We start from the raw sequence: 23,089 nt of genomic DNA, 5'->3' as shown, positions 1-23,089 counted from the left end.
AGGATCGTCCAAGGACATGATCCGACTAATTAATAGTTCCGAGCCTAAAATATTACATTACATTTAGAACGTAAAGACGGGTCACAGGAGGGCCCGGCCATCCGGACGGGATTTCCATGGGGTTTGGTCTATCTGATTTTGATCTTCCCTCAGGCCTTGGATTGGAACTCCCTCGTGACACTCCATGGTTTAGCTTCAAATGTCATCTAACGGATTCCGTGAGTCTTCAAACAGAGAAAACGAGTATCAAACTCCAAATAATACACTAAATGAACATAACAAGAACAAAATTAAGGGGCGTTAATGGACACATTTACGTACGCCCCTGCTAGTGTTACCATTTTTTTTGTTCATTTAATTTTACTCCAAACGTAACAGGATATGGTTCACTTTGTTCGACTATTGGCATGCTTAAACGTGTGTTTGGCCTAACTTAAATTTTCTTGAAGACAATGTGCAATAATTATGGATATTTAGTGATTTTTTATTTGGTTTTAATTTTGTTAGAGTTTTTGAGATTAATCATTTATTTCGATGAGAGGAAACGAAAAAAGTATAAAGATATTTTTTCTGAGCTTTTTTTGTCTAGATCCTTAGTGTAACACTCCTAAAATTTTTAAATAAATAAAAAATTGGAAATGCTAATTTCTAATCCGATAATTAATTAACTAAGTTAATCAATCTAAATGTATGATTAGGTTTATAATAATAGTACTCAAAAAAGAAGAAGAAGGAAAAACAATGCTTAATCAATCGTGCATATACATTACGCATACCTTAGATATATATAAACAGTCTTGCTATTGTCAGCCCACTGGGCTGACGATAATCATACTAGAAGACAAAGAAAACACGTTACTTTTTATACCCTGTAATACACATTCACAGTCTCATTATTGTCAGCTCATTGGGTTGATTTTAGAATTTTCCATATATAAATAGGTAAAGAAGATATCTTTACTTTTTCCCATTTACTATACATATCTGTCCATGTACACAGGGATTTTTGAAAGCCATAAGTAACCCACAAATTATGGCTTCTGTACTTATCTCTTCCGTACCTTACTTCCCTTTTTCATTCCATCACTCCTATACTTATCTCACACACTTCTACTATCTCTACACTTGCACTCTCTCTCACTTCCTTATAAAAACCCAAAAAAACAGTCTGGTTCCCACGCTGTTCTTCTTTTTCTTCTCTAAATTTCTGTTTGCCTTTTTCCTGCTTTCGTCAATTCCATTTTACTTGCTTTTTCGGCCGGATTTAAGATAGATTAATCTCTTTTTTACTTTCTCCTAAGTATATAAATGTGTTATTATATTAGTTGTAATGATAGGAATTGAAAAGAAACAAATCCGTGCATTGTAAGTTTAAAAAAATCGAAAATTTTCGTTTTCGGTTCAGATCTGCGTTTTTCGTGAAATTATTCATATGGAAATCTGATCCGTTCATCTTGTTCATCTTGTCAAGACGATTCCGGAAAGGTATAATAATCCCCTTTTCGATCTTGGGATTGACCACACGACCCGGTCAAAGTTCCGGATTAAACCATATATATATGTATACCTACGTACAGTACACGTTGAAGATGACTGACGTCATCATGAACCCCATCTCACAGAATTACAGTTTACCCCCTGTGTTTTGGTTGTGTTAAAATTTGATCCTAAACTATGTGGAATTAATTGTTTTACCTCCTGTGCTAAAATTTTAAACTTTTAGGATACATCAATGACTATTTCTTAGGGATCTGTGATTTATGTTAACCTCTAAAGAATTTAGTAACTAAAAGTATTAAGTTTAGAAAAGAATAAAATTTATGTATTTATTTATTATTATTTTTTGTAGTGTTATTTTATTAATTGTTAACAAAGGCCCAAATATTTTAATAAAATTTTTGTGTAGTTCATAACTTCAGTAAATACATTGTGGATGTAGAACATGTTTAATTTACTGGAAAGTAAATGTTTGACAATCAGAGAAATAATAACATGATGTATAAGTTTGAAAAATTATTAAATTACTTATTTGCTAAAATTTTCCTGTTATAAACATAACAAATTAAGGGTATCGGCCCGCTCATAAAACACTACACGCTTTACTTTCTCGCACCATATTAAATGTTATATTGTTGTCTCATTGAAATGTATCGTGTTTGAGCTATTGTTGATTGTATCATGTTGTACGTGCTAGAATGAACTTAGGTTCGCTGGGGTGGTTCGAGTAGTGAACACATAGACGTGGTTAAGTAATGGATAAAATGGTAAAGTTGATCAAGCATGTTGGGTGCCGGTAAAGGACCCCGAGTACGGGAGTACGGTAAAGTACTCAGAGTGTGTGGAGGGCGATAAAGGACTCCGGGTACAGGATTTGGGATACGGTAAAGGATCCTAAATGCGGTACAGTACCCAGTGTGTGTGTGAAGGACGGTAAAGGACTCCAGGTACAGGATTTGGGATACGGTAAAGGATCCTAAATGCGGTATAGTGCTCAGTGTGTGTGTGAAGGACGGTGAAGGACTTCAGGTACAGTATTTTGGGAAACAGTAAAGGATCCCTGAATACGGTATAGTACCCAGTGTGTAGAGTTGGGAGACGGTAAAAGATCCTGACAATAAGACAGTGCGACCCCTAATGCTGAGTTGTCATGGAAAGTTATTCCATGGGAAGGTCAATGTTGGTGGATGTAGGAGGAAAGGATCTCGTGGAGAGAATCCTTAGATTTCATGTAAGATAATGGATAGTGAAAGAAATGACAATGTGTTATTATTTTGTATCTCCTGTGAATTGTTATATTGTTGATTTGCTAATTGTAAGGTAAGGGGTTAGTAGGGTTGAGATTATCTACTGAGTTTCAAAACTCATTATAGTACCGTTGGGCTGGCGTTTCATGCCAGGTAATCCAGAGATCGAGGAACAGAATCCGCAGCAAGATGAACAGTACCATGGTGAAGACCTCTCAACTGAGGAAGGAGAGTTTGTTGAGCCTTGGAGGCCATACCCTTAGAAGCTCTGTTAAATTGACGTACTTTTATTTAGATTTTCATAAGTGTTATCACATTTGTCAAACTCTATTTTATTTTGTTGGTTTGTAAGATAATTAAGTAGGTTTGAATTTGGTATTAAGGTTTCCGCTGCTAAACTCTGTTTAATAAAATTTCATTTCTTATATATCAGTTTTATGAATTATTAAATCAATGAAAAAAATAATTTAATTAACGTGTCTAAAATATCGGGGCGTTACACTTAGTAAATTTTTTGGGGCTTTTGGTCACAATATTCTAACTCTTTTAATTCTCTTTTCCAAAACAAATAACTAATCCTAAAAATTGACATTAATTGACAATAATTCAACAAAAAATGACAAGAAGACAGGATAGTAATACCGATTTTTCTTTGTCTAAATTCACACCTGAAATTAACCAGTACAATCTGACTGTATAAAATAGTGATATTAAGTGATGATAAATATCCGGGAAACATATTATATATTTCGCTTAAAAATTAAACTGGAGACAAATTAATCATAGTTCCAACTCTGCTGTATATATATTCTTCTTGAAATGGCCTACATGAACTTAATCATACCATATATGCTAAGAGAAGCATACATACAAGGAGGACTTGGACCCATTTAAACAGTACTCCCTCCGTCCCATAATATTTGTCTGGTCCGCAAAATAAGGATTAAAAATACTACAATTTTTGCAAGAAAAATTCAAAAAAAATTCAATAATTCATTAGATATCGATGAGTTCTTGTAATTTATGAAAAAAGTTTGAATTTTTTTATTGAAAGAAATGTATTATTTTTTAGTTCTCATTTTGCGGACCGGACAAACATTTTGGAACGGAGGAAGTATAAGTCAAGAGCCAAAGTCCCCGCTGGGGAAACTTCATTGATTTTTCTCATATATACAAATTCAATGATTTTTTTTTATTTTATTTTTGGTTTTTAACAGAACAGAAAAGGACAGCCAAAAAAAGAGTTGATTTAGTCTGCAGCCTTTGGAGATGTTCACATTCCTTGTCTGATTTTTCCTTTCCCCGACTTAGCCGCGTTCTAGACCCGACCCCCTTCCCTATATATACCCCCGTCTGTAACCTCTCGTATCTTCATCAAACAATTGCAATACAGTCTTCCTTATTCACATACTATAATTTCAAGAGAGAGAGAGAGAGAGAGAGTCCAACACCAATTAATATACAGAGTTTGTGTAAACTTCATCAAGCTAATACAGCACCTCATCATTTTACATATTGATACCTTGCTAGGAGATACACAGAGAAATGGAGAGGACCATGAGAATGGTACTGGCGCTGTTTGGTGTTGTTGCGGCGGTTATGCTACAATGTGCGGTGGCACAAACGGTGCATGTCGTCGGAGACACCTCAGGTTGGATCGTTCCTCAAAATGGTGCAGAAGCTTACGTTTCGTGGGCTTCTGATAAGACCTTTGTCGTCGGTGACATTTTGAGTAAGTGTCTTGTCATTCTCCCCATTTCTTCAAACTGAATGCTGTATTAACATGATCTTCGGACATACTAAAACCTAACATCTCTAACGTATAAAGTGTAACCCCCCAGAAAAAACATAATCTTCAGACATAACTTTTATACTGCAAAACATATTGTCTCTCTTTGCTGGTTTGAACCAAAACATCGGTCTCCTAATTTAATTATTATATCATTAATTACTACTTACATTTAAAAAAAAAAAAATCAACTACGAATTAATGCGATAAAAACAAAACAAAAAAATTTGTCCCTCGTCTTCTTTATAATTGGTATTCTTTATAATTGATGTGTTGATTTTGAATGTGCAGTTTTCAACTTCGTAACCAATGAACATGATGTGCTCCAAGTAACAAAAGACTCATACGACGCCTGCACTGACACCAACCCCATCGGAAACCCAATCACCACCGGTCCGGCCAACGTCACTCTCACCTCTGCCGGCGACCACTACTACATCTGCACCTACGGCAGGCACTGCGCGTCTGGTCAGAAGCTCACCATCACCGTCTCCGCCACCGGCACTCCCGGTGCCGCCCCACCACCTTCCACGACTGCTGCTCCTCCTCCTCCTCCGTCCACGCCTTCTCCCACCTCGAGCACCACCCCTGAAGCTTGTGCTCCGGAGCCGTCGGCCACCAACCCGACTGCCAATGCGCCCACCAGTTCTACCACGCCCGGACAAGTGGCGCCGCCGCCTCCGGATTCTTCCTCACCTGCGGTTTCGGGTGGTTTCTTTGTCACCATTTTGAGCATTGCCATGGCAGCCTTGTTTTAGATACAAGAAGATATTTACATGGGGGGAATGAGATGTAATTTTTTCTATGGGTTTTTTAATTTTCTTGCATTGAATATTAGTAAATGATTGATTTGTGATTCAATTTTGTATTGGAGCATTTGTTGAATAAAATAAGGTAGTTCCTTGCCTAGACAATCAATACTGTCTTTCCTTTCTCTCTCATCACTATGGTTGTTTGTCATTTGAGTGCTTTATTGTATATTTGACCGTGAGTGTGTGTGTGTGTTGCGGTCTCTCTCTGTCCCTCTCCCTCTCCAACATTTCAAAAACATGGTTTTTTATAGTGCATATATATATATATATACAGTATAAAACTTTGTTAAAAGAAGTGAAGTGAGATCAAAGGTGAACTATCAAGCACCAGGCCTTTGGAGACTAGAAAAGGGGTATACCGATTGTCGAAAGGAGAATTAGTGACTCGTTATGGACAGTTAATGATCAAAATGATATATATGAGCCCACTGATACATAATCAAAGCATAGTGATATGATATGTTGCATTGAGAATAAGTTTATGGATAACTTACGAACACGTGTAACGTAACGAAAGTTTGTCGATAAAATGAGAAATATATAGGATAAGAGTTGTTTGCTCCTGAAATTGAGAAGAGATACAAAAGGTTTGAAATGAATATACAGGGTCCTGAGTACCCGGAACGTGAAATAGATATACGAGGTCCCGAGTTTCTAGAATATGAAATGGATGTACAGGGTCATGACTACCCAGAACATGGATTTGGTATACGGGGTCCATCTGGAATGTCTCTAAGTCCACCATTCGGTGTGACGCTAGTAAAGAGCTTCTCAAGCTTTTATCTCAAACCAAAGGGGATATACCAGATCCAAAATTCCCGGAACGTGAATCACTTGATACAAATAGGTGTGAGGTGTAACATGAACAACAAGGGTAATACTTGTCATCTTATTTGCATATAAAATTTGTAGAGATTTTTTCTACTGAGTTAGTATAGCTCAACCCTTTATATTTTCAGGTACAAACTAGGGACCGTAGCATGAAGTACATGGCATGTATGACATATTTTTGAAAGCTTTCACCTAAGGGTTTCTTTGTCATCTTTTGTGCAATCACATTTTGAGGATGTAACAGTAACTTCAAATTTGATTTCTTTTGACGTTGGATTACTGTAAAACTTTTGTTGAACCTCTCTTACTCCATACTTATGTAACATTCAGCCATGGGGCCTTAAAAGTGTAAATTTTGAAACTTATGGTGTTGGAATCACTAATCTGCGAAATGGACATTGCAATCTTTTTGGGGGATTATGTACGTTATTGCGAGGATTTAATTTTATGATCAAAGTTTATCTTTATTTATGTTTAAAATCGAGTGGGTGGCAGTAAATTTTTGAGGCTTTTGGTCACAATATTCTACTCTTTTAATTCTCTTTACCAAAACGAATAATTAATCCTAAAAAATGACATTAAGTGACAAAAATTCAACAAAAAAAAATGACAAGATAGTAATATTGATTTTCCTTTGTCCAAACACACCCGAAATTAATCAGTACCATCTGACTATATAAAGTAGGGGTATAAAGTCGTGATATTAAGCGATGATAAATATCCGTGAAATATATTATTTCGCTTACAAAACTAGAGACAAATCATAGTTCCAATACGGTTGTATTCTTCTACAAATGGCTTACATGAACTTATACCATGCTAAGAGAAGAAGACCAAGGACTTGGAGTACCCATTTAAACAGCAAGTCAAGAGCCAAAGTCCAAGGGGAAACGGTCTACATTGATTTTTATCATTTAAATTCTATATGATTTTTCTTTCTTTCTTTTTTGGTTTTTAACAGAACAGAAAGGGACAGCAAAAAAGAGTTGACTTGGGAGATAAACTGACGCAGCGGAATTCACGAAGAGATTAGTTAGCGTACTAATCCAAACGAGATAAACAACTCGTCGCAACGAGCAAATCTTGCGCACAAGAAAGAAAGAGAAAATCTCTGTAATATTATTAATCAAAAGCTGCATAAACCCTAAGTTACAAACCTTTATATAGGCCGAAACTCTAGAAACCCTAAAAATAAACTTGGAAATTAAAAAGTTCCAGAATTTGGAACTTTTCCTAAAATTGAAAACGGGAAAGAAAAACAAGACTTTCCCAAAAAGAATCAACTTAAAAGGAATTACGATCTAAGAGTTATTAAAGAAACAAATCTTTCCTAAAACGGCAAAATAACGCAATAGAAAGCCTAAACGAATGAATCGGGCCGAAAAACACCATTCATCATCAACCTTTAGGGTTATGAGTATCGACTGGAGCGCGAAAATAAGTCAGCCCACCAAGTTTGGGCCTATTCTGAGCTCGTCCGAATTTAGCCGATTTGGGTAATCTGAAATTAAACACCGTTTAGACTTTCGGGGCTTAGCTCGGTCTAGCTGATCATGGAATTGGGCCTCCACATGTTCTACATCATAAACTTATTCACGGAAGCTCCGTGAACGGCGCAATCAATAGCTGAGATTCGTTTTCAATTCTGACCAATCAAAATTAATTGTTACTGATCATAATTGATTTTCAGACCAATCCGTCCAAAAATACTTTGAACGTACGCAATTAGCCTCCGTAAAACCTTTTTTACGGAATGATCCGCAAATAAGATTTTCTCATTGATTTAGTCTGGCTTTGGAGATGTCCACATTGGGGTTTCCTAGTCTTCTAAATTCCAACCAAATGGGGGACCCAATTAACAACTTTCATAGCATTCAAATTGGACCAGCTAGCTTCACCCAGCTCGGTCCTTAATTGTCTGATTTTTCCTTAATTTGCCGCGTTCGAGACCCCCTTCTCCTGGCTATATATACCCCCGTCTCGATATGTAACCTCATATCTTCATCAAACAATTGCAATATACAGTCTTACTTATTTACATACTATAATCTCTAGAGAGAGAGAGAGAGAGAGAGTCCAACATCAATATACAGAGTTTGTGTAACCTTCATCAACCTAACAGCACCTCATCATTCTACATATTGATACCTAGCTAGGAGACACAGAGAGAAAATATATATGGAGAGGAACATGAGAATGGTACTGGCGTTGTTTGGTGTTGTTGCGGCGGTTATGCTACAATGTGCGGCGGCACAAACGGTGCATGTGGTCGGAGACGCCTCAGGTTGGATCGTTCCTCAAAATGGTGCAGAGGCCTACGTTTCGTGGGCTTCTGATAAGACCTTCGTTGTCGGTGACACTTTGAGTAAGTGTCTTGTCATTCTCCCCATTTCTTCAAACCTTATGCTATGTATATTAACATGATCTCCGAATATACTAAAACCTAACCTCGCTAACGTATATTGTCTCTCTTATGAACCAAGACATCGATCTTCTAATTTTAATTATTATATTATCATTAATTACTACTTACATTTTCAAAAAACAAAAATCAACTACGAATTAATGCGATAAAAACAAAACAAAAGAATTTGTTCATCCCTCGTCTTCTTTATAATTGATGTGTTGATTTTGAATGTGCAGTTTTCAACTTCGTAACCAATGAACATGATGTGCTCCAAGTAACAAAAGACTCATACGACGCCTGCACTGACACCAACCCCATCGGAAACCCAATCACCACCGGTCCGGCCAACATCACTCTCACCTCTGCCGGCGACCACTACTACATCTGCACCTACGGCAGGCACTGCGCGTCTGGTCAGAAGCTCACCATCACCGTCTCCGCCACCGGCACTCCCGGTGCCGCCCCACCACCTTCCACGACTGCTGCTCCTCCTCCTCCTCCTCCGTCCACACCTTCTCCCACCTCGAGCACCACCCCTGAAGCTTGTGCTCCGGAGCCGTCGGCCACCAACCCGACTGCCAATGCGCCCACCAGTTCTACCACGCCCGGACAAGTGGCGCCGCCGCCTCCGGATTCTTCCTCACCTGCGGTTTCGGGTGGTTTCTTTGTCACCATTTTGAGCATTGCCATGGCAGCCTTGTTTTAGATACAAGAAGATATTTACATGGGGGGAATGAGATGTAATTTTTTTCATGGGTTTTTCAATTTTCTTGCATTGAATATTTTTCTTGCATTGAATATTAGTATACGCTTGATTTGTAATTCAATTTTGTATAGGAGCATTTGATGAATAAAAATATAAAATAACGTGGTTCCTTGCCTAGAAAATCAATACTGTCATATTTCTTTCCCCATCTGGTTAGAACGAATGAAGTTCCTTAGAATGTGCGCTAATGTTTGATTTTAATAATTGGATGTTAGAACTAATTAGTACGCAGCTCGACTAATTCCAGGACCCTGAAATTAAAGTTATAATAACGAGTATTTGGTACGTACTCTGTACGTGACATTTTACATACCAATCTCACTTGTGCTATGTGAGAGCATCAAAGAATGTAGGACATTCATACAAGTTTTAGCGTTGATAATAAATATGTGGGGGACAAGAAGCTTTAACATGAGATAAACACACCATACGTACGTACTTACACGACAAATATGAGTTAAACACAACATTGCGAACGAGCTATCTGAACCTTAATCGGAACCCCCAGACAGAAATTGCAAAAGTAAGACAATATTCGATCACCTTCAGAAACACAAAAACGAACCCTAGTCAGTTTGATTACACATTAGTGTTGTTACCTCTGATTTGTCCTGGTTGTTCGGCGTCGCTTTCCGTCCGTTGAGGGGAACACCACTCCTCAGCATCGCCGACATCTCTCTCCCCCGCCCCTCTCTTAATCCCAATTACTCCAATTTGTAGTAGTAGTATGTAACTAAAGGATGCGAAGGAACAGATGGAGAGAGAGAGAGAGAGAGAGAGAGAGAGAGAGAGAGAAGGCGGTGGAGAAGAGTGGCGGGGGTATTCATTAATGAATACAACAATATGCACGGGAATTTGGTTTCCAAACTTTGATTGCCTTTTAATTTTTCCATTCACATTATAAACCTACAATAGTGTTTTTTTTTAATCTATATTTCCTTTTCAGTTGATTGTCTTTTGAAAGGAGTATTATAAAACAGAGTGATTTTTTACAAAATGTCTAGGCATACAAAGTAATATCCACGACCGTCAAATCGTATTTTGACAATATGTTTTAGTCGACAGAACACTTCTATTATAAAAGGTAGGAAGAATATTAATTCTCCATATGATTATACCCCTCTCTCCTATTTTTTTAGGCAACGTATCCCTATTTAAATTTTGTCTTTTTATGATCAAACGGGAAAACGTCTCAAAATATATGGTAACTGACACTCTGTGTAGATTAGATTTGCTGGGTAGAAATTTCGAGTAGAGCAAGTAATTTATTTAAGCTAAGTATTATGTTCTGACTCCGCTAGCATTTCAATATTCTACACAATGTTTTTATAGATATACTAAACAGTAGTGCTAATGATACAGATTTTTCACGCTAATGACAGATTTTTTTCACGCACAGATCGTTATGTGGGTTCCACTCAAATAATCCGAGCCATTCATTAAATTTAAAACATGTTTTCTTAACTTCTAGTATACAAGAACCAAAATTACGGGGAACTACACATTGGGCAAAAATTCAACTCAATCAGTTTTCTATCTGATAATTGCTGCCATCTTGTATTGTTGACAACCATGCCCCAAGGTCACTGAAGAGGGTAAATACTGTTTAGTTTTGGTGTTTGAGGCATAAGCTCTGCAGTTGTCAGATTTTGAGCAAAAACAGGTGAGATAATTTCGTGGATGCGTATAAAACCAATTTTGTTCTTTGTTTTCCTTCTTAGTGATCTACTTTCTTGATTGTTCATTCTCCCTTTAACATGGTTGTGAAAGTTTATCTTTGAAAACTTCAACAGAACAGCAAAATCCACAGTTCCCTAATTGCATAATTACTTTGTAGTTCTTAAGTGTAGAGGAACAGTATTTATAATCACATGCTGACATATCATACTCCTACGTATTATTAGGCAAAATTTGCTTCATTCTTTGGACCAGGGATCACAGCTGAAATTGGTAAGGCTGTAGTTTCATAATTTACAGTAAAGCTTTTAGAGGCAGGCTATGATCAGATAAGCATACGTAGCAAACATTTTCGACTAACATTATGATTTTGTGGCTGCAGGGAAAGGAGAAAAAGATTTATATGAAGTTCAACTTGTTTCAAATTCAATTTCAGAGTAAGGTATATTAAAGGTTCATCTGAGTCTGTTCTTGTCCAACCACACAGGATAGTAGTATCCGTGCAGGATAGTGTTGTAATGTTTCATGCAGTTGCAAAATCTTCAGTGCAAAAGGTTTGTGTGATAAACAAAAAGAAAAATAGAATAGGGGAAAGAATCAAGATGAAAGATGTTGGAACCCAATTTGGGGGAGAGTTGTACCAATAGATGGTGTGGAAGCCCAAATAGAGAAATGCTACGTGCAAAGAAAATGAGCAAAGAATTGACCCTTAAAGTGTACATGAACGGTTCAGATTCACTGTGATGAATCTGAACCGTTCATGTACACTTTAAGGGTCAATTCTTTGTCCCTAACATTCCTCGCCCAAATATTTTGTATTTGTAAATGTTGAAGAAGTTGTTGTGTGGCTCCTTTTTATAACTCCGAAGTAACTGATCGACACATTGTTGTATTTCTGGTGTTGTTTTGATTGTATCTTATTTTTGCCCTTGAAATAAGCTTATAGGTAGCACTTGCATCGTGAAAATTCAGAAATTTTGGTCAATTACCAGTCTTCTGAACCCACTGCCTAAGGGTGATTATCAGGTGGTTAGGAGCTTATTTCATGCAATATGGTGAATAGGAAAAACATAAATTCAAATCTCTTTGGCAAAGTTAAGAGAAACTCATGCCCTTTGATCCTAGGCTACCGGCTTCTTGGCACTATTCCCTTGATGGGGTGGAGTCAAGCTAACACTCAAGTCCACTTGAGGGAGCACATGCGGATTACCGTATGGGGTACTCCTGCACTTAGGCCTGTCTAGACCCCTCTGGTCCCGCTCCCTAGCAGGGAAAGGACTCTGCTGATAACTAGAGATAGTTGGCATGTACTTATTGCTCCCTCCTATCTTTTTTCACTTGAAAAAAAAGGGTAGATGCAAATCCAAGAAGTTAGTTGTTGGCAAATGGCAAATTCAGACGTAAATACACATCTTAGACGATAAATGGCTTTGTCTAATTTTTCTGCATGAAACAAGCATCACAGGGGAAGTAAAAAACTGGAGGATAGATAACTCCCCAAATTGCCACACATCAGCAGGATAGTCTGATTGGATGTTCTAGATTGTGAGGGCTAACAAGTACCAATGTATATAGAAAAACTAAAATGCATCCTCAAAGAAAGCATAAGGTTCTGGACCCTTTTTAACAGCCCCTCACAAGTAACAAACACAACCAACATACAAAGTTAAAAAAGCTCCAAGTTTAGGCAAGCAGTCATCAAATAAGCATGGAAGCTTTTGGACCCTCTTACATAGTTCCCTCATCTTCTTCATGGCCGCATGCTCTATACCAACAAAGAAACGCATTAGAAACATAATCCAACACAAAAATTTGCCCCAACTTTCATTTGCTTCCCCCCCCCCCCCCCCCCGCCCCAAAAAAATAATAATAATAATAATAATAATAATAATAAAATAAATAAATAAAATGAAGTTCTAAACCTAAGAATAGCATAAGTGGTTTAGCTAGTAACACTTTCATACCCAATCAAATGACGAAACATACATAATATTAGCACAACTGGCAAAGAGGTCAAAAAGGTAATCTACAGTACCTTGAATGCTCTGAGTTAAGGTGATGAATTCGTTGCAAAACTAGTTCTGTTTTTGTCAATTTTCTTGATGGTAGTCCATTTGTAAGCTTCAGAGGTGGTAGTCCATTAGTAAGCTTCAGAGGTGGTAGCCCATTAGTAAGCTTTTGAGACCATAGGCTGTTTTTCCTACAAAAGTTGTTAAGACAGTTAAGCATCAACCAACACAAAAAAAGTTAATCAAAACTGAAGTAACAATTACTGGCAATAAGCCTTAATGAGTTACAGAATAAGAGCACATATAGTCCCACAATGAAAAAGGTAAAGAGTAAAGTTGTCCCTCTGCTAGATGATGGCCAATAATTCAATATGTTATATGTAGGTTCGGGCTTTCTCGCAGTAGGTAGCTGGCGTGTAAATCTTCGTGAGTTGGAGAGATGTGGTTAGTTAATGCGAGGGGGAATGGAGGAGCAATCTAGTGAGGGTGAGAAAAGAAGCAGGAGCACAAAAGAGACATAGGCAGCGTGTCCCTTGTCTTTTTGACGTAGTGAGCAGCTTTCCCTAGATGGATCGAGTGTGGTCACCTTTTAGGGAAAAATGTTCTCCTTCCTCAGAATCAGTGCTCACACTTTCTCTCTAGAAAAAAGTCAGCTCTGTCAAATCAGAAGAGAATGTCAAAGTATTTATAGGGCACCTGGGCCTTAGGTCAGGCCCAAGACGGCGCCCAATTAAATCCCAACATGTGTCCCTTCTGTACCTATAGGTCGCAGGAGTGTCGTCATCGCATAGACTCACTCCGCAGGCGTGCCCCTCCCGCGACGAGACCTCCTTCTCAAGCCACCAAACCACTATATCCCCCTCAATTCCCGTAGGTAGGATCGTGATCCCACGACGATCGTTTTGTCTCAAGGTTCCCTTGGCCCTACCTGGAGGCCAAAGTAGGACTCTTGACGCTCTAATGAGATTCCTTTTTCATCTCGAAGCACCACGGCTCACGCGGTCTCCACCATGATGGCTCTTGTGGGCTACTTTGTTTACTTAAGGCTTTTCTGCTTCCGCGGGGCCCGCTGGGCTTCCGCAGATATGGCTTCTCGTCACGCAGGTCCCTTTCCGCGGGGGCCTTCGCCATGTAACAAAATATAACCCTCCTTCCACATGTCTCTATGGTTGGTTGGTCAACAGTCTTCTTTGGGTCAAAGATCATCAATGATATTCTTGCTTGGCGGGTCCCTTGGCGGCTTGACCGCGTGTCACATTCCAATTGGCTAGTCAAAGGGTCTCCGTGGGTCAACGGTCGATATCTTGACCTACCCTACACTATACAACAAAATAAGAGCACTATAGTCCTACGTTGAAAAGGTAAAGAGTAAAGTTATCCCTTTGTCTAAAAACTTAAACGATGGTCAATAATTCAACATGCTATATACAAAATGCAGATAAATCAATGAAGTGATTTAGTTTAAGAGTATGACAGCATGAACAATTCTATTTAGAACTTGCTTGAGATATGTAAGAAGCTCATAAATGTTAATTGTATGGAATGAGAAAAATGATACATCATTATTGACTCTTCTCCATCTCCAATTTATATTGTTTTGACCTCTTATGGAGTAAAATCTTGAGCTTGAATTATGTTCATTGTTCATATCTCTCACCAGGCAGAACATGCAGATTTTGACCCCATAAGTTCAGCTCGGGATAGATAACATGAGGAAAATTAGACATTGAATATGAGCCATGTCTAATTCTTTTTGAATCTCAAATTCTAGATTGTCCAAACAAAATGCATAAAGGAGCTGTTAACAAGGGGATTGCACAAAGGAGGTTTCAGGAAGCTGATGTTGAACATGGATGGGAGCTCACTTGGCAATCCTGGCACTGTTGGATTTGGTGGTCTTCAGAGAGGAGAGACGACTCAAAACCATGGGATTCTATGGAAAATTGTTAATTGATGTACAGCTTGGGGAATCTTCAATGTCCGAAACTAGTCATAGACGTGGAGGTTGAATCAGAAGTAGGCAAGTAGCTATCAAGGATTCAAGATGATCCAAGAAGGACCACCCCGCAACTCACGACACAAAGTGCTGGTGGAAGAATGCAGAGCCCTCATGGCTAGGAGCTGCACAGTTGGGCATACTCTTCATGAATAGAGTTGCAGATAGGCTGGCTAAGATGGGGTCAGTGCAAGCCACTATCTTGTGACATGGGTGATCCCACCGGAGGAGATCAAGGAAATGCTCGCTGCAGACCTTGCGACCACAGCGTTGGTTCGAGGCTCAGCCTCTTCTTAAGTTATATTTTATGTCCACCGAAGCATATTTGTTATCTAATGTTATCAATGTCTTTAAAAGCCTCCCTATAGTGCTTCTTACATGTCCCGCTGCCTTTTCTGTTTTCAGACATTAGTTTTAATTTCATACTAGATTGTAAAGTGTAAACAAATTTCAGAAAGCCATACAGATGAAAATTAAGATGTCCCAGTCCAATGGTCCTGTTTTACTTTTACCATACTGTGACAAAACTACTTTTATAAAACGCATAAATAAGGATGCAAGAAATGCATACCGTTGCATGTAAAGTGGACTGCACATGCCACAAATGTCACAAATTCTTATATTTACCTCAAAGAAGAAATATATTTTTCAATCTCTTTTTCCTGATCAACATCAAAGGTGAACCATTTTTCACCCAACTCAGCAGCATCCCAGGTTCCCACATCTGTAAATTGATGCAAAAATATCAATATGACATTCAATACAAAAATGAATGCTTAGAAACATCTTAAAATAATGCACTACAAAACATAACCTTGAAGCACAACAACAGAGTCATCAGAATATCCATTTAGCCTCCAATATTTGCGTCCGTTAACATCCAAAAGTATAGATTCTGTTCTAACAGCAGCAGATCCTTTTTTATCTACAGAAATTATTCACAGAGGAAGATAAGAGGAGTTTATCACACATACTTAACTATGAGGAAGATGCAAAACATGAATAATTGGTGAAGAAAAATATGATGTCTTTGGGAATTCTGCCCCAGTGCATGTCCATAGAAAATATCATTTGCTCTGACTAATGAAGGGTGAAGATTGAACAGCATTCCACCAGTCAGAAAACATAGTGCAAACAAATTAAGAACATCAAAATAGTGGTGGCAACAAACCGAGCTGCACCTATATAGCAATGGACTGAAGTTCAGCTACTTTGTTTGCAAATGCAAACTCATTGTTTTAGGTATATTAGAGTCCTAATCCGTAAAAAGGTGCTGAGAAATTAAGGCCTAACAGAGTTTAATATACTGAGCCATGCCAAAAAGCCGAGTTTCTTCTGTGTCAATCGCAAAAATTTTAGTAGAGAAGTTTCAAGTTCGAAGGAAGATTAAATTCTAACATCAAAACGCCTAAACCTAAACTATTTAACAAGCTCAATTAGGACCACATAAAGCTCAAGCTCAGATCAACACATATCACGTAAGCAAACAATCATCTTAGGCTAGTTAAATTCAGCCAAGGTCAACCTCTACCTCTACCCAAAATTAGTAACCCCAACTTTAAAATAGCCCAAGAACCAGTTAAACTCAACTTATTTGCAGCTGAATGTTCTGAACTTTATAACATAAAGAACATACCATTAGGTACCATGTCATGTGATTCCAATATCTGAGCATGTGCTTGAGCTGCTTCAGTTTTAATTTGTGAAACAACGGCTTCATGCTCAGAAATTGAAAGGGGAGCACCATTTTTTGCAATGATAGCTTTGGCAAACTCATCCATCATCTTCTGCTTCAATTCTTTGTCCTGTAACGATGATTAGTTTGAGGACAAAAAAAATAAAGAACACTTAAAGCAATTACATTTTAGTCTGAAGGCAAAAGTAGTTTGTGAGTTTTGCTACCTTTTGTTTTACAGCATGAACTCTTTCTTTTGTTTCCTTCACCTTTTGAAGAACTTTTAAGTTCTGTTCATCTATCCAACTTCTCATTTGCCTGCAAGAAATATAGATTGCACATAATTTGCTGTGATAAGAGAGGAAGTCAAAGACAACTTTAAGAACAAGACAAAGAGTTAAAAAATTTGTCACTTACGCAGTGCTAAGAACTTCATCGCATAAAAACGTTAAGAGTCTAAGCCTTTCTGAGGAGTCTAAACTAACATAATCATTAGCTTCCTGACCAAACTGCTCCAACTTCAAATTTTTCTGTACACACTCTGATCTGGATGCACAATTCTTCAGAGCATGCAGCCATGAATTTTTGCCATTTGTTGGAGTTAGCTCTGTAAAGCTAACAGAAAACAGAATGGAAAACAGAATATTAACCCCACTATAAGCGAATTGACAAACTACACTAGTCTAGTGCTGGTGTTCATACTCTTCGCCCAAATCCTTTTGTATCAGTGACAGCAACTGGATATGAAAATGGACAGCTGGAGAATGTTTTCCTCGGCGGCCACGTCCCCCACGTATTAAGTCTTTAAGTACATATGCAGGCTCCCCTTCCTTCAAAGCAAGAATCTACCAAAGGAGGATGAGGAATGAGAAAGTAAGACAAGTATTGATGTTCCACTAAAAGCTTTGGTTCTGTTACCAGTCTACAGAAATAACATAACATCAATAAGAGAGTGTACAAAACAACAATGACCTTGACATTTAACTAGTACCAAATTGTGAATCTTTGAAGCCACATCAATAAAGTTTGACCGATTATATGAGAGTACAACAAATAATTGACACTACTCTTCTTTGGTACTTTATAATAGTATACCTCCTGCTTGAGAAGAGTTCAGAGTGATAAGAACATGATCTGTCTAAGAAATCAACTACGTACCCATAACACTATGGGTGCAAAGTTACATTTCTTCTCCCATTATAGAAATAAATTGGTTTTACTTGCCTCCTTAAAAGCAGCACAGAATTCTAAGAATTGCAGGGCATGACCAACATCTTCTGGTGGTAGCTCAATGCCAGCTACAGTTGTCAACTCTGTGCCCTGAGGCAGTGGGATGTCAGCATCAAAGTCCTTGCTTTGGAGCTTCATGGCATCTGCTTGAATTTTGCTAGATTCCATAACAATCCTGGGCTGGGCTTCATCCGTTTCAAGCTTCTGGCCATCCCAAACCTCCATGACTTTAATTGGTCTGCTCTCCCTTTGTTCTTTACTCTTTTTACATCCAATCAGATTGGATGATACTCCCTCAGAAACTCTTGTCTGGAGATTCTTTTCCTTTTCTAGAACACCCTTAACATTTCTACCAGTTTTCACCTCTTTCTTAGAAATCAGGGGCTTTTCAGTATTATTCTCTTTTAATAAAATCTCATCACCCTGGTTACTTTCCTGTATATTGGTTGACCTTTCCTTACCTCTTTGACGCTTTCTGGGGCTAGTCCTATTCGATAGAACCCCCTCACTCCTGTTGCCACCTTGTGTCTCCTTCAGCCTCTCATTAGAGATCTGAGGATTTATGGGACTGGCCTCCTTTAACAAAACGCCATTGTCCTGGTTGCTATGTTGAATCTCCTTCAACCCTTTCCGCTTCATTTTCTTCAGTTTTCTCTCAGCAGGGTTCGATGGTAACTGTGGAGGATGTAGATTCGAATCAATGTTTCCACTAATATGATTTTCCTTTCCCCGCTTTGCAGGCAAAGCAGCAGCAGGCTCCTGTTTAAGAAATTTTTATAGACCCGTGAACAGACAGGGTATACCACTAGTATTCTGTAACATAGTAGAGAGTTTCTTGTTCTCAAGTAGCAAGCTTTCCTCGAAAAATACTCACAGCATTCTCAGGACCTGTAACATGCAGCAACTGTGAAACAGAAGAAAAACCAGTTGCCTTGGCTGCGTGCACAAGAATGCCAGTGGGTTGGTGTCCTCGTTTCTTCCTGAAAAGAGCATCTTTTGAGAAACACTTGAAGGACCGGTCAACAGTCAAAGTTCAGGGAATAAACACTTACATGCAGAAACTGCAATTGCAAATGCCTCTGCACTTTGGACAATTCCAGTCCTCCAACACTGACACTTCTTCTGCCTTCTCTCCATATCTAATTCATAATCAAAAAGACCAATTGCATGGAATACCATACAAACATCCCTCTCCAACCAAATAAAGACGCATATGTGTACTTGATGTGTAGGTGTATACCTATATATGTAAATATAGCTGAAAAAAATGAAAGTGAAGAAACACATAAATGTATCCAACCTGTTCAAGAGGCATTTGTGACAAAAATTCATAGTACAAGGCTTGTCGTCTTTCTGATTCATGCAGGAAGCCACAAAATCCATGGTTTTTTGACGGCACTACAGATGTAAAGAAAATGAGATCCTAAAGATGAAACAATAAGGGGAAACATAGTTCAAAGATTTGATTTATGTTAGCATTTCGTTGCTGAGAGAAAGCAAAAGTAATTGCTTTGTAGTTTCAACAATGACCTATGAAGAAAACTAGAACCTCAAATAAGTTGTGCTGTGCACAATGATATGGCTCTATTGATACCTGAGTAACAAGAAAAGGATATGTGAAACAACACTAACATGCAACACAACTATTTTCCATAAAATCAGGACACGCCATGTCGGAGACATGCTACAAGTATAAGCACATACATATCTTATATGTCATATTCAAAGGAGGATGAAAATGCAACATGCAGCAATTTGGGTTTAACATTCACATACTGGAAAAGTCAACACATAAATATATCAACAACTGCATCGAACGAAACATGATAAAATAAGCCATACAGCCCATACCCATACATAAGCACTTGCTCCAACAATCCATAAATCCACCAAAAAGTTTCTGAAATGTTAAAAAGTATAAAAAGCCAAGGGCAAATAAGAATAAATTTACGTTTTCCTTATGTTATTGTACCGAGTTATCATTTGTCAAACTTGCAACGTGTTTCATCTATGTACAAGTGATAGACATGATGTCCCCCGGGGCTATATGCAAAGCATGTTAGGTCTTCAAAAAAACAATTAGACACTTGCTAGAAGTTCCTTTTTGGGTTGTAGTGGGAACACACAGCGGCGGACGCAGGATTCTTGATGTTGGGGGGGCGACACCAAATCACATGTATTCGTAAATTAACAACAAAATATCATCCTTATATACTATGAAGCACCGACACCTCTAGAGGTCGAAGTACGCAATGTCGGACACGGGGACATAGGGACACGGCGGGGACACCTCGGGGACACGTATGGGACACGCCACGTGGCGTGTCCCATAATTTAATATAAATTTTTTAGGGGGACACAGCAGGGGCAAAACTGTAATTTTAAAAAAAATTGGGGGTTAAACTATAATTTTTTAAAAAATTTTGGGGCCAAATTTTATTTTTTTTAAAATTTCTGGGTGTCAAAATATAATTATTTATTTATATAAATAAATAAATATACACGTGGTGTATCCCCCACCGTGTCCGTGTCCTCATTTTTTTAGAATTCCTGTGTCCGTGTCCGTGTCCGTGTCATTGTCCGTGTCGGTATCGGTATCGGTATCTATGTCTGTGCATCATAGCTTATATAGCAATAACACAATTTTGAGGAGACCTTTCTTCATAATTTTTACATACAAAACCTAAAATATAGTAGAAATATTGCGATAATTGGGGGGTTTGCGGGGACCTGGGCCCGCTTGCACCCCCTGTGTCCGCCTCAGGAACACACCAACAAAATAATACTGTTAGAAAAGGCCCCTTTCTTGTTCAATTTGAGACACTGCAGTAACTAAAGAAGGGATATTTACAGTTCCATGTAGAGTGAAAGACTATCAACAAAGAGAATAGAGCAAAGTGCACAAATATTTTGCCAACTACAGAAAGCTTAAATAGTAATAGACGCTATATGGAAGGCAAAAGCTTGAACATATCCGGTGTGGGCACACCTTCGAGTGTGGTATGACTGCAAATGCTATGTTTTCAGGTTCAAGTTAATAAAAAGGCTACCTGGGCGAAACAAGATTTTTCGCTGGGAGTAGGGAAAAAAACACTACTTGCAGCCATAATGGAAGCTACATGAGTGAGCTAGAAAGAACAATAATTGTTGAAGTGTCGTGGTAAGTTAAACACTGAACGGTCATATTGTTGCATTTAACATTCCAATGGACCTAGTTCTACAGACATTGGTCCAAATATGAAAAAATTCTCAGTTCATCTCAAACCGGCAAATCCAGGTCTGCCCCTCAAAACAATGCTCCTCTTGCTCAAGTTCAGATAGTTTGGTTCAAATCCAATCCTTTTAGTGTTCAACTAGCCCAATTCAAGCTAGTCATCTAGCAAAGTAGCAATTGGGACAATAATGGACAGATCTTTGTAGGATTGGCATTGGACATTATCTACTGAACATTACACTAATCACTAATGCTACATACATACCACCAAACACAACACAGAAAAGGTGAGTCACACAAGTAGGGTCCACATGCTATGGGATCCAGCACTTCTGAAATGTATATTTGAGAAGTGTGTATGTAGCATTACTTGCTCTATAATAAGAAATGCAGATGGTTAAGAAATGCAGATGGTTCAGTGATTTGGATTGTAAAGTGATACATTTTCCTGAACATATTGGTCCACATTTCGGTTCCTGGTTTTTTCATTTACTCCAATAAACAAACAATATATTCGCACTAGTTGATTTCCATATCACTGAACTTTGTATTTACACAATGTTTCAGAGAAACAATGCAAAGGCGAATGTGGAACAAGGCCTATCTTATGCAAACTTTTTGAGGAAAACTCCACGATAGTAAGAAAGTGCCCGCACACAACACAGGGACTTCAGATGTAGCCCGCATTTGACGAACTACATAAATCCTATATTCTTGTTTGTGTTTTTTCATGCTTTATTTTCTGCATCTGTATCTTCTAGATCCTGCATTAGGGTTTTGCATATTCCTACAAGAGTAATCTAACTTCCCCGAGTTTTCTCAGAGTTTCAAATCAAACGAAGAGAAAAAAAACAACAAACGTGTTTTGAGATTCCGCGTGAGAGTTTCGTCAGATAGATCGATGATACCTGATGACAAGTCTTTCCGTGTTCAGAATCGTAGATTCGACCTCCAACAAGACGAACACCGGCACGCTTGGTGCGCTTCGCCCGAAGATTAACACCGTTGTCGTCGGATTGTTTCCGAGACCTGTCTTCCTTCTTCTTACCACTTTTAGTCATCTTGCCCTTCTGATTTTGTATGCTCTGTTCGGAATCAGATGTTGAACCAATCGGCAATCACCATTATTGTCGCAAGCTGTTTAAAAAGGGGTGTGAGAGCCGAACTTCTCCCCTCGGGAAACGTTAATCGGAAGAATTTCGAGCGCCAAAATGGATTTTGGGCATTTTTAAAGGTTTTCCGGATTTTCCCGCCAGAAATAGGTGGAAGATTGGATTTTTGAACCTTGTGATTGGGCTTTGGCTTGCTCTTTTCCAGTGCTGCTGCTCACACAGCAAGATGACACAGATTTTGTGTGGGGTCCATTACGGGTTCCACACAAATAATCCGAGTCGTTCATTAAATGTAAAATATTTTTTCAAAGGTTCTTGCAAAAAATCAGCTCAATCCGATACTTCTATGTGCTTGATCCAATAATCTAATTTTTCATTTAGATTTCAAGATAATAAAAAGTTAGATAATTTGATCAAACACCTATAGATATAGAATTAAGCTGATTTTTCTCGAAGTCCCTTGAAAAATATTTTACATTTAATGAATAACTCGAATTATTTGTGTGAGACCCATAATGGACCTCACACAAAATCCTGTGCATAAAATCTGTGTAGGTATCCTTACTATCATTAGAGCATCTTCAACCAATCCTCCCCCAAAACTCTATTTGAGAGTATGCAAGTAATATACTCCATATTTTATCAGAAAAATAATTTTAAAGCATTTGACTATTCATCTCAACTTAAACTATTTTACTCTATTTCTACTTTCATTCTACAAAAACTCGCTTTTGTTCCATTTTTCCTTCAAAATTCAAGCTATCATTCTTCAAATTAAACCTTAATTAAAAATATTCAAGATTTATCTTATATCAAAGGTATTGTGA

At 38.2% G+C, this 23,089-nt stretch overlaps 3 protein-coding genes across 4 annotated transcripts; 2 read left to right on the top strand and 1 right to left on the bottom strand.

Annotated features, from left to right (window-relative positions):
- The first annotated feature begins 4,117 nt into the window (after positions 1-4,117).
- LOC131335413 (cucumber peeling cupredoxin-like) lies at positions 4,118-5,447 on the top strand. Its single transcript, XM_058370740.1, has 2 exons — positions 4,118-4,476; positions 4,825-5,447. The coding sequence occupies exons 1-2, from the start codon at positions 4,290-4,292 to the stop codon at positions 5,289-5,291; spliced, it is 654 nt and encodes a 217-aa protein (XP_058226723.1). The 5' UTR covers positions 4,118-4,289; the 3' UTR covers positions 5,292-5,447.
- A 2,724-nt stretch (positions 5,448-8,171) lies between these two features.
- LOC131335412 (cucumber peeling cupredoxin-like) lies at positions 8,172-9,458 on the top strand. The gene is made up of 2 exons (XM_058370739.1): positions 8,172-8,541; positions 8,820-9,458. The coding sequence occupies exons 1-2, from the start codon at positions 8,355-8,357 to the stop codon at positions 9,287-9,289; spliced, it is 657 nt and encodes a 218-aa protein (XP_058226722.1). The 5' UTR covers positions 8,172-8,354; the 3' UTR covers positions 9,290-9,458.
- A 3,041-nt stretch (positions 9,459-12,499) lies between these two features.
- LOC131335411 (uncharacterized) lies at positions 12,500-22,355 on the bottom strand. Of its 2 annotated transcripts, none has more exons than XM_058370738.1 (13): positions 22,059-22,355; positions 19,237-19,334; positions 18,989-19,075; positions 18,811-18,916; positions 17,931-18,611; positions 17,409-17,551; positions 17,124-17,321; positions 16,934-17,024; positions 16,668-16,836; positions 15,846-15,956; positions 15,659-15,755; positions 13,062-13,226; positions 12,500-12,791 (listed from the first exon to the last, which is right to left on the bottom strand). In XM_058370738.1, exons 1-13 carry the CDS (start codon positions 22,209-22,211, stop codon positions 12,755-12,757), a joined length of 2,136 nt encoding a protein of 711 aa, XP_058226721.1. In that variant the 5' UTR covers positions 22,212-22,355; the 3' UTR covers positions 12,500-12,754. The 2 variants fall into 2 exon arrangements, with proteins under 2 accessions (XP_058226721.1, XP_058226720.1); XM_058370737.1 differs by having other exon boundaries at positions 17,931-18,695; positions 22,059-22,354.
- Positions 22,356-23,089: the final 734 nt, after the last annotated feature.

The sequence above is a fragment of the Rhododendron vialii genome, chromosome 8a (assembly GCF_030253575.1).
Source record: "Rhododendron vialii isolate Sample 1 chromosome 8a, ASM3025357v1".
In the NCBI taxonomy this organism is placed as follows: Eukaryota; Viridiplantae; Streptophyta; class Magnoliopsida; order Ericales; family Ericaceae; genus Rhododendron; species Rhododendron vialii.
Note: the sequence above shows the minus strand (reverse complement) of the source record. Positions and strands in the feature narration are given on the sequence as shown.

What these genes read in the sequence shown, in the direction of transcription:
- LOC131335411 (XM_058370737.1), bottom strand. Translation starts at nt 22,211, where the DNA reads ATGACTAAAAGTGGTAAGAAGAAGGAAGACAGGTCTCGGAAACAATCC. An exon ending in TCTGTGCTGCTTTTAAGGAG is followed by an intron (nt 17,552 to 17,930) that starts GCAAGTAAAACC and finishes CTCCTTTGGTAG; the next exon opens with ATTCTTGCTTTGAAGGAAGG. An exon ending in CTTAACTCAGAGCATTCAAG is followed by an intron (nt 12,792 to 13,061) that starts GTACTGTAGATT and finishes TTGTTGGTATAG; the next exon opens with AGCATGCGGCCATGAAGAAG.
- LOC131335412 (XM_058370739.1), top strand. Translation starts at nt 8,355, where the DNA reads ATGGAGAGGAACATGAGAATGGTACTGGCGTTGTTTGGTGTTGTTGCG. An exon ending in CGTTGTCGGTGACACTTTGA is followed by an intron (nt 8,542 to 8,819) that starts GTAAGTGTCTTG and finishes TTGAATGTGCAG; the next exon opens with TTTTCAACTTCGTAACCAAT.
- LOC131335413 (XM_058370740.1), top strand. Translation starts at nt 4,290, where the DNA reads ATGGAGAGGACCATGAGAATGGTACTGGCGCTGTTTGGTGTTGTTGCG. An exon ending in TGTCGTCGGTGACATTTTGA is followed by an intron (nt 4,477 to 4,824) that starts GTAAGTGTCTTG and finishes TTGAATGTGCAG; the next exon opens with TTTTCAACTTCGTAACCAAT.